Below are 13,716 nucleotides of genomic sequence, written 5' to 3'. Positions count from 1 at the left end.
AATAAAGCTGCAACCGGTCCCATTCCTTGCAACAGAGGCATTCCTCTTCTGTGGGCACTGGGGCACAGCATTCACAGGTACACCGCCAATCTCCAGAGCTACGCAGCCTTGCAGCAGCCATTCCTCCTCTCTCGTCCTCTACCTGTTGCGCCTCTCACTCTCTCCTCCACTGTTCTTCAATTTCACGAAGATAAAAAGATGTCATTTATAAGCTTTAGAGGACTTTGGAAAACCCTAAATAAATTTTAACATTAAGAACCTTTCCCACAGAACAAAAAAAAAAAAAAAAACTCTAACACCCACTAACATCTGTTTTTTGTATTTAATGGGTGAGGCAACAACATTCATTGCCCAGACACTGGTATTTATCGGCTCAAGCTCAAATCGGCTCCAATTGGCAGTGATGGAACAACAACACCTGGGTGGACGGGCTAATCTTTGCCATTTATTTTGCAGCATGATGCAATGACGTGCCGCCACAAAATACCATCTGTCTCGGTCCAAGCAGCCCTCAAACTATATTTCAAAGTAAGTCTGCACAAAGTCACATGTTCATTGTGGTCCATGCTGCTTTCTACTGTTTACTAACCCTATTTTCTGGTGCGTTCTTGATGCTAAACGTGACACACTAGTGAGAAAACAAAACAAATTTAAAAAAAAAACAGAGAGGCATACTTGTCTATTAAAGAGTCGTGTACATGGGTCTGGCCTGCTGGCAATGGGAAAGCAGTTGATTGACTATTTACAGCATTTTCCTGCATTTAAAAAACCTGCAAACACTCGCTAAATTTGGTGGGGAAAGGGGCATTATTCACACATTTTATTAATTCATTTAATTCTTTTTAAAGCCTTGTAATTGTAAGTTTTGCCATGAAAATAGTCCAGCATCTAGGACATTGCTGAAGACTTGAGAAAACCATGTCCGAGTGACTTTATGGCATGAACACTATGTGCTACAAATTCTGGCAGAATTTGACTGATAGAGCATCTCTGCTGTCCAGTCGCCTTCTTCTTTTCTCCCAGTGGTCCATGTAGTGCAGCTGGATGTTCAGTAGGTGGGAGAATGAGCAGGCAACATCCCTTTTTATCTCTTCCCACACCGCAATAATTATACTGTCAGCCGTGAACGTCAGGCAACGCAGAGGGCGACACAATAAGAACAGTGGCAGAGGGGCGTTAAGGCCATCACTTGGCGTCAAGCCTGTAATTTTGCATCTTAAATGATCATGTAAGCGGAGCCAAGTTGTTCTGCAGTGGGACCATCTCCACCACTCCACTGATATGATGAAGCTTTGCAATAAGCAGGTGCTGACATGTTGCTTTTTTTGGGGCCCGAGGCGAGAGAATGAGACAACGGAGAACAGGAGATTTTCAGCCGTGATTGAGTCTGTCTGCCTGATGAAAAATGGATCTACTGTAGGAGGCACAACTGCCCGTTAATACCAGTCTCATCCATCGCAGGAAAACTCTGCGACAGTCTGCCTCTAAATATAATGAATGAGACTGACGTGGGAGTGATGGAGCTAAAATTTAAAATAAGCTGCTGTCTTGAAGTGATTAAGATCTGCAGATATTCCTGCAGGCAACACACACCACATCATTGTCTTATCTGGCCTGTCTAATGATATTTACACTGAAAACTATTACCAGAGCCGGGACTTGGAAGAGAATTTGATCAAAGTTGAACTCCAGTGAATGCTGACAATATTTGGGACATCTCTCTGATACTGAGTTGCAACACCTGTATCCACCATTCAGTCACTTAGAAGGTTACAAATCCTTCTGTAACACTAACAGTATATGTCTCCTTTCTCCTTTGGGTCTTGTGATTCAATAAGACAATAAGATATAGAGGCTTTTACTTCTTCTCAGTTTACTTTATAAAACAAAAAGCATATTAAATATGCATCAGTGCAGTGTATACACAAGGCTACAAAACACTATGCAGCTGTAGCAATGCACATTATAGTCCTTACTGTCAGTATGGGCTGAAACCTTAAAGCATGTTTCACCTGTAGACACAACCTGTGACGTCAGAGTCAACAGGTGAGCAAATACCTGGCATTTACCATGTCATCAGTGGCGCCCAAATTTCTGGCATTTAAAGATTTCTTGTCATCACTGACTATGGCCTTAGTGTGGACATGAGTTGTAAGTTGTTCAGCGTTGAGTTTTATGCCTCCACGCCGGCAACAGCTGTGGCCAGAGACATTATGTTGTCGGATTGTCAGTCCATTCTCTTGAACACGATATCTCAAGAACGCCTTGAGGGACTTTCAAATTTGGCCCAAACGTCTGCTTGGACTCAATGATGAACTGATTAAATTGTGGTGGTCAAAGGTCAATGTCACCTCTTGTCCAAATCATTCTCCTGAGTGCTATATCTCAGGAACACTTTGAAGGAAATTTTAAGTGCTGTATCGTAGGCAACTGAACTTGCTTGAGTTTCTTGAAAACGTGTCACCTCTCATCCAAGAGGCTTCTTCAGTTCTCTGTCTTGGATGAGAGGTGACACATTTTCAAGAAACTCAAGCAAGTCAAATTGCCTACGATATAGCACTTAAGATTGCCATGAACTGGATGACTAAGAATCTTCCGCAGCTCTTTGACAGTAATTCTTCAGCTTAAGCCCCATTTATGCTCCCTTTACGTACGAAAATGTATATGTCCATTTCAAACGATGTTACCGTCACTGCCCACATACTTCCATTCGTCCTTTACGTTGGTATGGATGTTAACCAATATATCCAGCAGGGGGCAGCCCAGAGTCAAAAGTTTATGACAACAACAAACTCAAAAACAAACATGGCGACTGTGGAGGAGATATTGATAATGTACCTCTTGCATCAAAGACAAAAACAGAGGCAGCAATTTAGGAGGCGGTGGTCGATGAGGCTGTTAAATACATCGCGACTGGAGGACGGAGAATTCTTTTCTCTAGTACTAGTACTTTCTTCTTCGTGTCTCACTCGAGCTACGTATCGGGTAGTGACAGCAACACTGCCCCCACGGTTTCCGATCGTACTGCTCCGTTTGGCCCGTATCCGTAAGTTTTATAGAAACGTGCAGAAATGCAGATGAAATGAACGCGGAGCACGGGCAAAAGGTTCTGTCCGTATCCGGATCCGTATTTAACGTTGAGCATAAATGGGCCTTTAGGTGCAAACGTCCACCTGGACTCAACAATTAACTGGTTTGATTTTTACGGTCAAAGGTTACTGTGACCTCACAAAACACGTTTTCGTTCGTAAATCAAGAATTCATAAGCTACTTAGAACAAATGTACAAAAAATATCTCAACAAACTCATGAAATTTAGTATACAAAAGATCGAAGGTCAATTTCACTGTGTCAGCATAATGTTTTCCAGCTTTTTTCAGTGCCATAACTCAGACGCAGAAGGGGAGACATTTGGTCACTTGAAACTGTGCTGATTGTGTAGATCTTCTATGCTGTCAGGTTGAAGATGTGTTTGATGCATCCCATCCACGTTTTAGAATATTGTGCTTCTTTGCAGCAGCATCCATATTTAAAGCTGTGTCATGGCTCCATGAGTCTCTACAGACATGAATGTAAACTGCAACTTACTGGACATACTATCACAAGGCAGTAATACTAGTTCTTTCTAGAAAATTCAAGAAAAATATGAGGGAAATTAACAGGGAAAAATAACTGTTGTGAAACCCAAGTATATGAAGACCCCTCAAATTTTTATTGGGATGCCTTCAGGGGATACAAGCAAATATGTAACTGAAAAAACCCCAGTATAATAGGATACCATATTTATTATTTATGAACAGATCCAAGATATTTTCTGATAAGGCTTTAATGTCTTAAAATGCAAAGGGAAACAACTGGAGTTTGGAAGAAACAGCTTCACATACACCCACAGTCTATATTATATTATAATTTGATGGCAGGCTGGGCTCATAAAAGACCATTTAAAAGTAGTCTCTGTTCTGCTGATCTCCACCAGCTCCCTGACAGCTGGCTGTGTTCTACACATAATGATGGCGAGGCCACAAAAACTCCACTGTTGATGCTATTATGCAAAGGAGGTCTCTGGCACCATCTAGTGTCGGGTGAAATGCAAAAACTCCTGCTACATTTTACTTCTTCAACATCATGAGCGGCAACTTGCCCTTCCTTGCATGTCAACAGAAAGTTGAACTGCGGACGCTGAAAACAAACTGGCCTTGCCATGAGAGTGCACATTGGCTGGCGCTAAGCTGGAGATAATTAGAGATAACTACTGTGACCCTAATCTGCTTAATGACATTACGGCTGCTAAAACCTATTCCAACTGCAGTGTCACTGCCTTTGGCTCAGATGACCAAACAAACACAGAGACAACAACAAGATTGTTTTTCTGCTCTGCAAGAAGCAATTCAACTCCTACAGAAATAAAACAAATTCAAGCAGGAGATGTTTGCCAAATCTGTGAGTATCTGCATATCACTAACAAACACTTATCTACTTTCAGATGGTGTGTCATTAACAGACAAAGCTGGTGTTAGTTTGAGTGACATGTAGAGAAAGTGAAGGAACACAGTTGTCATTGTACAGTGTGTACAGAACTTATGAACTGCTTCATTGAGACATTGCAACCAAATATTCACTGTGCTTGCAATGCTTCATTTTGATAGGGAAATCCACAAAATGCGTCTTTAACCTCTCTATTTTTCTAATAGTAAATACTTACTAGCTGTATTCTTAACTCCTGTCAGAGGTAAGAGAACTTTGGGTGTTGCTGGTTTATATTACATGTTATGGAATCTTTAGTTTGGCATTACAGAAAGTGAAGATGCATGTGAAAATGTAATTGCATTCTCAGTCCCAGTGATGTTTTGGTTTCACTGCCTAACAAGGATTACTCTATAATTGGTTTATGTTGTAACTAATGGCTTAAGGAATGGTTAATAAATTGATTGCAAATGCTTTTTAAAACAGTAATAAGCAAAAGTCAAGGGTACTTTGCCTTTCGCCTGTGTCCAGCATAACTTGTCTTTTTAGCTAGTTCTTTAATTCATCACAAGCAGCTCTCCAATGGACTGTTCAACCACTTATTTACCCTCCAAAACACTGGTTCTCAAATTTCTTTGCTTATGACCCTGTAATCTAAAGTAATATCTCATTCTATCTCGCCACAGGCTGCACATATTTAGTTGTGAGCAGCTGAACTGAAGAGTAATTTCTAGTCATTTGTAGGCCCTACGTGGTAAAACTATAGTAGGAGAAAAAAAGTTTGTGGAAAACTTCGTAAAATAGAGATAATAAAATAAAAACTTCAGCTTGATCTTATCCCTACTCATCATATTTTGACGCTTAGACTGAAGCCCCTGGCCTCACTATAAAGACCCTGGGAGCAACCTTTTGTCTTGTATCTTGACGGGGAAGCTGTTTGGTTAAGACAACAAAACTTGGTTAGGAATATGAAAATATCGTGGTTGACATACTTGATTAAAGACTGATGTGACTAATGACTGATAAATGATGGCTAACAAGAGACTAACCAGTGGCGTGACAAAATAATTCACTGTTGACTTTTAGTTCAAACAAACAACGGTCTCCTGGGTCAAAGTCCTGTGCTTATTGGACCCATCCACTTAAGAGCATCTTTAGCATCACTTTCAGATGCTCAAGTGGGCATTGTGCTTCAAAATGTGACGCTGAGGGCCACTGCAACATTTCTGAAAGCCCTTGGGGTGAAACCAAGCTGACAATATAAACCCATGGGCATCATTTTTAGACATTTAGAGCAGCGGACACTCTCGCTTAGGGCAGGTGGTGGGTAGATGGGTCTGACAAGCACAGAACTTTGATCCAGGAGACCAGTTTTTGGTCCTGTGTGGGACTAAAAGTCAACAGTTATGGTATCATGTCAGTTGTTAGTCAGTCATTAATCAGTCATTAGTCATGTGAGTAAACTACATGACTAATGTAGTTTTGTTGCCTAAACCTAATGACTGACCCCCTGCATCAAAATACAATGCAAAAATCAGCCTCTGCCGTCATTATAGTGACGCTGAGAGGTTCTGCTCAAGAGTCAAAATATGACATGTAAGGTTGAGATCACATTGACACTAAAGTTTGCTGAAAGCCTGGTGCATCTCATACAGATGCTAAAGGCTGTGCGTCCACATCTGATGCTAAGGGCCACTCCCAAAGCAGTGATTTTTGTTGACCGTGGGATTGAGACCAGGCTGAAAACTTTGACTTTTCTTATTACCTACTTGGGCAATCGTCCTATGACCCAACCATCTCATGAGAATTTGTAGGTTGAGAACCATGAGAATTTGTAGGTTGAGAACCACTGTTTTAGAAAGAGCCACAAAGCATTTGGTCTAAAATAAATTTAACAATAACTGCAAACTGTGTTTGCAAACCTATGACCCTTCACTGATAACTTTCTTATTTTAAAAATAGTCCAAGTCTGCATTTTAGCTAAAGGACATGTCAGTACCCAGCACTGTAACCCTATATAATATATGCCTTTTAAGAAAGTGGTGGTCATCTTCCTAAGACTACTACACTTATTACTTTGGATAAGTACTTTTATGCTTTCCAGTATTGAGGTAACAAAAAAGCAGGCACAAACAGAGCCCACATGATCATTTCAGTGATACTGATATGTGTCTTTTGTTCAGGGGGCTCCCCAGCGAGAAGAAATGTTGACCATCCAAGTTAAAAATACCATGTTGCATCTGAATGGTCAAAACCTCAAACTGGCAGCTAAAAATGGCCGCAATTCCAAAACACCTGGCCTCCATCTGTCAGCGACACATGGAAAGGAGGCAGTGGGTCAGTTTACGGCCTGCTCGCCGACCCAGGAGGGCACAGCACAGTTGGACTTGTTGCTGCTGAAGTCACCCAGGCCTGACTCGGAGAGGGAGGCCGAGAATCAGAAAGTCAGGCGCCCTCTGAAGCTGGCCCCACTACAGCTGCCAGAGGAGGTGAAGGAAGCTCAGAAGCAAAAACTTAAGCTTATCCAGCAGGAAGTCAAACCTGCTTCCTGTAAGCTGGATGTGATGGTGAATGAGCCCCCTACAAGGAAAGTGAAATCCTGTGTGAGACAGAGACCGGTAAAAGCTTCAGTGTGTCCTTCTGCTTCCACTGAGCCACTAAAAGCCCAACAGCAAAACACATCTTCCAGGCCCCAGCTGACACGCTCCATCAACACAGAGCAGAATGGAGACAGGCATCTGGAGGATGTGGTTTGTCGAGGTACCCCAGCTCCTCTGCGCAGCAAGCCTGCCCCTCCTTTACTTTATCCCCAACTTAAAGCTCAGGCCACACGTGGTGCAGTGGTGGCACGCCAAAACCCCAGCACCCTCCAGCAAGAGGCAGGGAGGAGGCGGCTGAGGCTGAGGAAAGCACAATGCCTAGAAGAGGATCACTGCAATTCGGACACGTCAACAGGGGGATTATCTGCAGATAAAGGCAAGCTGGCCCAAGGTGGACAAGGCAAAGGGCAGCGAGAAGAGAGGGCTTCGAGAGTCCTGCCGCATGCTGGAAAAGGCTTCAAAGAGCCTCCTGCAGCCTCCTGGGAGCGTGGAAGTGTCAGGAAAAGCCATCAAGAAGATTGCAGTCAGCAATCTGCAAGATGCACTCTGAATCGACAGGCGGCTGAAGGTGGCAGCGGTGAACATGCACTCAACGGTGTGAAGCCAAGTGCTTCTAACTGGAGATTAAAGAGGAAAAAACCCTTGATCACAGAGCATAACAATGCAGTCCTTCTGGAGCGTCTCCAACTGTAATTAAATTTGATCTTTCACTTGTGCAGCTTGGGACTTTGTGAAATAATGTCAATCTTTGAGAGATGCACTTGTGTCATGAGGAGGCCCAGCAGAAACAGGCTTAAATCTCAGTTTGGAAGCTGATTTAAAGTCAGCTAACAAGTGATGTGACGAATACATGAACTAAATAATGTAATTTACTTAGCAGGTGAAAAAACACATAGAAATCAGAATATGCTTTCTAAAGCTGTGCCATTAAAAACTGCTTTTACACACTTTGACAACGTGAGCAAAAAAAGTTTATTTTAGAACTTTACTCTCAAGAGTTTCATTGAAAAAGTTCAGTCTGTTATGTTGAGATAAAATACTTGCACTAGATTATTAAATGAAATGGCTCAAAGAGTGCATTGTCCCCAACTCCCTGAGGGAAACAGCAGCGTAGCAGAGGTGTGTTTCACTAACATACTGCTGGCACAAAGCCAGACCAATCTCAAGTTCATTAATGGTCTGGTTGGCTCTCTTTGTGCTCCCAAAATAGAAAATAAATAAAAAAATGAGCAACATTTCATAAAAGTGTATGCCAGTTTGCTCTAAGTTATGGATTGTCCCATTTCCAAAAGCAATTCCCCAGATCAAGTATGCGCCGATTCAATTAGGTGGAGCGGGCACGGCACAAAGCAAGGCTCCTGGCACATCACAGGGAGAGTTAAATCACTATAGATGATGCGAGATAATGAAACAGCACAGAAAGTACTCAGACGAAAAAGTAAGTTATTTAACGGATAAGATACTGATTGACCAGCAGTCAGTGAACATCCTTACTTTTATCAGTTGAATCCCGCATATATTAATCAATACTATGATGTACACGTATTCATGATATACACATAACCCAATATAACAACAGATTTTCACGCCAAAACTTATCAAATACGCCAGCTGTGTCAGAGGCCCTCCATTTCCATCTATACAATCCGGTCTCACGCCAAAGTTGTCGAAATCCAGTGCTTGGGCAGTAACTTACGGCGTCAGACAATGATGAAAAAAGCTGCCCTCTGATATCGGCATTATCCACAGCAGGTCGCTGTTACAGTTTAATGGTGCTTGGTGGCATCAGGGGGAAACATTGTGGGACAAGAACAAAAGTTAAGGTAGCAAGAGTCCGAGTAGGGCAGGTTGGATTGGTAGTGGATGGGTCAAACAAACACAGACTTTCACCTGGGAGAGCAGTGTTCACGTCCTGTAAGATTGTAAAGCCAAACCCTGTTCTATTTTCCTTAACCTAACCATGTGTGTTTGTTGTTGAAGGAAAAAAAAAAACGTCAATTCGTGTTGTTGTACTGACATAGTGCGTTTATTTCGAAGAGACTGTATGTAAACGTTAAATTTCCTGTGAAAACAGAAGTGTATTTTGAAAGACGACAATTCATCAAACAGGCAGAACTTGACACTGCGCCCCAGAACGTCATCAATTAACGCACCCAGGGTACATTTCATGTTTGTATCTGGATGTGGAAGGTCCACAACCAAACGACGATATGTGACGAGGTCGGAGTGAGAATATGTTGATCTATAATGCTTTAGTTACCCCTCTAGCAACAAATTTGAAAGCCTAAAGACAACCTGTCAATTTCTGCTTGTTACATGCATGGTGTGTCAAAATAAACTTCTGTGTTAACAGTAAATTTGGGTTTCGTCACCAAAAGTACCATAGGTTTAGGCAACAAAACTACTTGGTTAGGTCCACAGAAAAGATGATGGTTAAGGTCAAAATAAGTTTGGCTGTTGCGTAACTAAACTTATGTGTTAACACGTATGTCACATGATGTTAACTACATGACACCATTTTTAAAAACTTGATTTAAAAATGCTTTACATGGGACATGAACACCAGTCTTCTGGGTGAAAATCCCGTGTTTGTTGACCTTTTTACTCTTTATACTATGTCATTGTTGCAAATGGTCTTATCAGCCCCCGGGATGTTGCAATATATTCTGCATGACCTTGCAATTTTGTCCAATCACTGCAACTTTTCTGCGAATTTGACCAATCTCTGTAGCTTCCTCTGAGTCTCACCAATCACGGAAGTCGCCTGCATAACCTTAGCACACACAGAAAGGCCCTTGAAATCCTGGAGAAATTGACATAACGGGTGCTTTATGTGTCAGAATCATACGCAGACGGCCACTGACCAAGCTGCCATATTTGACGCCCTGAGAATAAAAAGAAGATGCATGTAACCATTTAATAATAAAAGATTTTACAAAAGTGTTCACATCTCTTAAGGAGTCTATATGTAATGTCATGTTTAAAATATGACTTACATATGTGTTAGTAGTGGCTGCTGATGTTTTTGCTTTTAAAAGAGCAGGAGCTGTCTTGTTGTTTGATTACCCTCCTCCCCTCCTCCCACACACAACGCTCTGCATTCTGGAGGATCTGGCTGACGCTCAAAATCCCCCCTGAATGATGCTTTATGTGACCTTTGGTCATCAGCCAGACGGGTGACATTAGCCATAAAACATGGCCTAAAATAGGTCCTTACCACCTCACTGTCTGTAAATGCACTGCCTGGTTCAACCATCAATTTATCTTTGTCTATGAATGTTTGTCCTAAACAAATAAGACCGTGACCAAGACTCTACAATATGTGTAAGATTATATTTCTATCACCCCTGCTTCGTATCTTTTCTTCTTTGGTCTCTACACTACTAAACTTTAGTGAAGAGGATGAACATGAGTTTCCCATTGTCTTTCACTCAGAGACATCAGACCAGACCACAGACTCTGCACCTGCAAGGTGCTACAGAGCCAAAATTGCAAAGATATAGCCTCCGTTCCACTGAGCTTTGGCTCTCAGCTCAGTGTTTAGAGGCTGTTCTTCATCTATCTGTCTTAGTTAGAGGAAAATGCCACTGAAAATTTGGCATATCAAATTTCACCCTGCGTGGACTTGAAAGGTGGCTTTGAAAAGATTGTATTTCACTCAGTCACAGAGATGGCAACTGTAGTCAGCTTAAACTCAGCTTGAAAACAGCTACAGTGGATTCCAGTGATGACCCAGGGTCAAGGGTAAAAACAAAAAATGAAAACTGGCTGTGATGAGATAACACTTTAGAAGTGCAGCAGTTGAATGATAACCTAATAAATACTGTTATATAGTATGTCAAAGCAGCAATAATTGATTTTCTGACCACTTGGGGGCAGCAAAACAAGCTGTAAGCTAAAAAATGACATATTTTCACCTTACAAAATGGACATGACTAACATGTTGGCAAACAGTTGCCTATTCACACACCCAGCAGATACAGAGCACTTTTCACATTCATTTGGAGTCATGTTTCTGTCCACCTGACAATGTGAGTCCAATATTCAATCTATTTTGGACTCTATCAACTTCTGAAGGCAAGATCTGGCTCTTAAGATGTTAGTTGCATCACTATCTTTACCAGCTATTCTCTAACTTTGACTGGCTGCTGTTTAGTGCTTAGCAGATAGTTTACTCTGGCTTTGTTGCATTCATCTTTTTCACTGAAAACAGCTGCCTGCTGCGGCTGAAAACGAGGCTGATGAGAGCACTGAGACTGAACCTAAACATTACAGTTGTAAAACAAAAAACAATGAGCTGAAAGAAGCTAAAATGCTCGGTAAAGCTGAGGGGAACGGAGGAGTCGGTGAAAATTCTCTGAGAATTTGTCACTACTAGCGAAACCTTTCACATACAAAGAGTTCATTCATTTTCCCTAACTGCTTATCTTGTTGGGGGTCGCGGGGGGCTGGAGCCTATCCCAGCTGACATTGGGCGAGAGGTGGGGTCGCCAGACTATCGCAGGGCTGACACATAGAGACAGCCATCACCAGAGTGTCACCAATTAACCTGCATGTCTTTAGATTGTGGGAGGAAGCTGGAGCACCATGAGGAAACCCACGCTGACACGGGGAGAGCATGTAAGCTCCACACAGAAGGGCTCCCCCACCCTGTATTCAAACCGGAAACTGTCTTGCTGTGAGGCAACAGTGCTAACCACTACACCACCGTACCATCTGCCAATTTAGCACTGCCCCCTATCGCCAGACTTACAATGGAAAACTGAGAAAAACATGCAGAACTTCCATGTGTTCTTTCTCCTTGTCAAAACCTAGCCACACAATAGTGTGGTTGATGACTCGTGTGTTATGCTCTCAGTTGCTAATGTAGCCTCCAGAAATGAAGAGCGGGCTATAGAGGTCTATTTTGGTCACTCTAACTCCACGGCCTCAGATTTTTTTCATTTTCAAACTTATAGTCTCCAGCTCTTGAGGCACTGGGGCAGATTTCACACAGTTCCCCCTCCGGAGACACATTCAGGAGTGCTCCATGACACCTGTAAACACGTCTTTATGAGTAACATCAGTGCAGTTCCACTTTGAGCTGCCACAAACGTAAGGGGAAGGATATACGGATATTAGATGGTTTCGTACTGAAAACCCTACAAGGTTAAACATCTGGTCCACTATATTTGTCATCTATGCCGTTACATAGCTATCACCAGTGACTCAGGTGATGTTTCCTCCAAGATAACAGGTGCAGGGGAGCATGGCCTACAGGGAAGAGAAATGTTTGGGGTGGTGTTTGTGAAGGGAAAAAGCAAATGTCTCATTATTATAGTTGCACCTCATCAACCTGAAGTAAACAAGGAAGTCAGTATAATCTGAGGGCCATAATTATTGGGTAGAGGACTTGAAATCAAGCCAAGATGTGATTACTATTTCCCAACACGTCCACTGAGTTCAATTCTTTTTTGTTTGTTTGTTTTGCAATGCATTGCTTTGCTGATTTGTATTTTTGCATTTTGAAAGGGTGACATATATTTGATGTTTGTTATTTGGACATTTTGGGGAAAATTTGTTGTGGTCTCATCAAGGAGGACTTTTTAAGTTGAACAAACACTCAAGAGGACACTTCAATTACTTTTCTGTAAACTTATTTGTTTTTTGAATAAACTGTGTCAAAGCGTGTATTTACATTTCCATTCAGTGCAAACTTTTGTTGTTGTCAGGAGGGTTTTAATGACAACCCAGATTCTTTGAATTTTTTACCGTTAAGCAGGTTGTATCATCAAAGGAACTGTGTCATTATAAATGTAACGAGGTGTCAAAGTTAAGCTTACCTGTGTGATTTGATCCGCTGTTAAAGTAAAATGATTTAGACTTTAATTTCTTTGAATTTGCCTTTAGAAAACCTTTTCAGACTCCACTGGGAGAACAGCGCCCTCTTGCTTTGTTGTGCTGTAAAGCAGTGCAGCAGTTATCACACTAAGCCGAGTAGGAGGCATCTGGTTGGATAAACCTCTGGGGCTGAAAAATTAAGCCAATGCCCTGTCACATATCAGCATTTAGTCATGGACTTTCCACGCCCAGATACAACGTGAAAGGTGAAAGGTGGACGTTCTGGGACGCAGTGTCAACTTCAGCCTGTTACATGCATTGTCTTTTTCAAAATACACTTCTTTTTTCACAGGAAACTTACCGTTTACATACAGTCTCTTTCAAAATAAATGAATTATGTCAGTTTTTTTTCCTTCAAGAACATGCTCGTGGTTAGGTTTAGGCAACAAAAGCACATAGTTGGGTTTAGCAAAAAAGGACAGGGTTTGGACGTGGACACCGCTCACCTGGGTGGAAGTCTGTGTTTGTTGGACCCATCCACCACCCATCCCGTCCATACCCCCTTAACTTTCATTCTTGTCCCACCGTGCTTCACCTGATGCTGCTGAGTGACGTTAAACTATAACAATGACTGGCCATGTATCATGCGGATATTCAAGGATGGCTTTTTTCGTCAGTGTCTTGCGCTGCAAGTCACTGCCCATGCACTGGATTTTGACGACTTCAGAGTGAGACCAGGTTGGGCTTCAAAAGCGAGTCAATCCTGACTCCCATATTAAAATGCCCAATTGAAAATGTTTATAGCCTGATAAGAAAAAATGGTTTTGGTCTCT

The 13,716-nt window shown here is 42.0% G+C and overlaps 1 protein-coding gene across 1 annotated transcript; it reads left to right on the top strand.

Annotated features, from left to right (window-relative positions):
• The first annotated feature begins 4,349 nt into the window (after window positions 1-4,349).
• LOC117264077 (uncharacterized) lies at window positions 4,350-12,733 on the top strand. The gene is made up of 2 exons (XM_033637890.2): window positions 4,350-4,439; window positions 6,647-12,733. Exons 1-2 carry the CDS (start codon window positions 4,425-4,427, stop codon window positions 7,754-7,756), a joined length of 1,125 nt encoding a protein of 374 aa, XP_033493781.2. The 5' UTR covers window positions 4,350-4,424; the 3' UTR covers window positions 7,757-12,733.
• The last annotated feature ends 983 nt before the right edge of the window (window positions 12,734-13,716 follow it).

This window comes from Epinephelus lanceolatus, chromosome 16 (assembly GCF_041903045.1).
Source record: "Epinephelus lanceolatus isolate andai-2023 chromosome 16, ASM4190304v1, whole genome shotgun sequence".
NCBI lineage: Eukaryota > Metazoa > Chordata > Actinopteri > Perciformes > Serranidae > Epinephelus > Epinephelus lanceolatus.
Note: the sequence above shows the minus strand (reverse complement) of the source record. Positions and strands in the feature narration are given on the sequence as shown.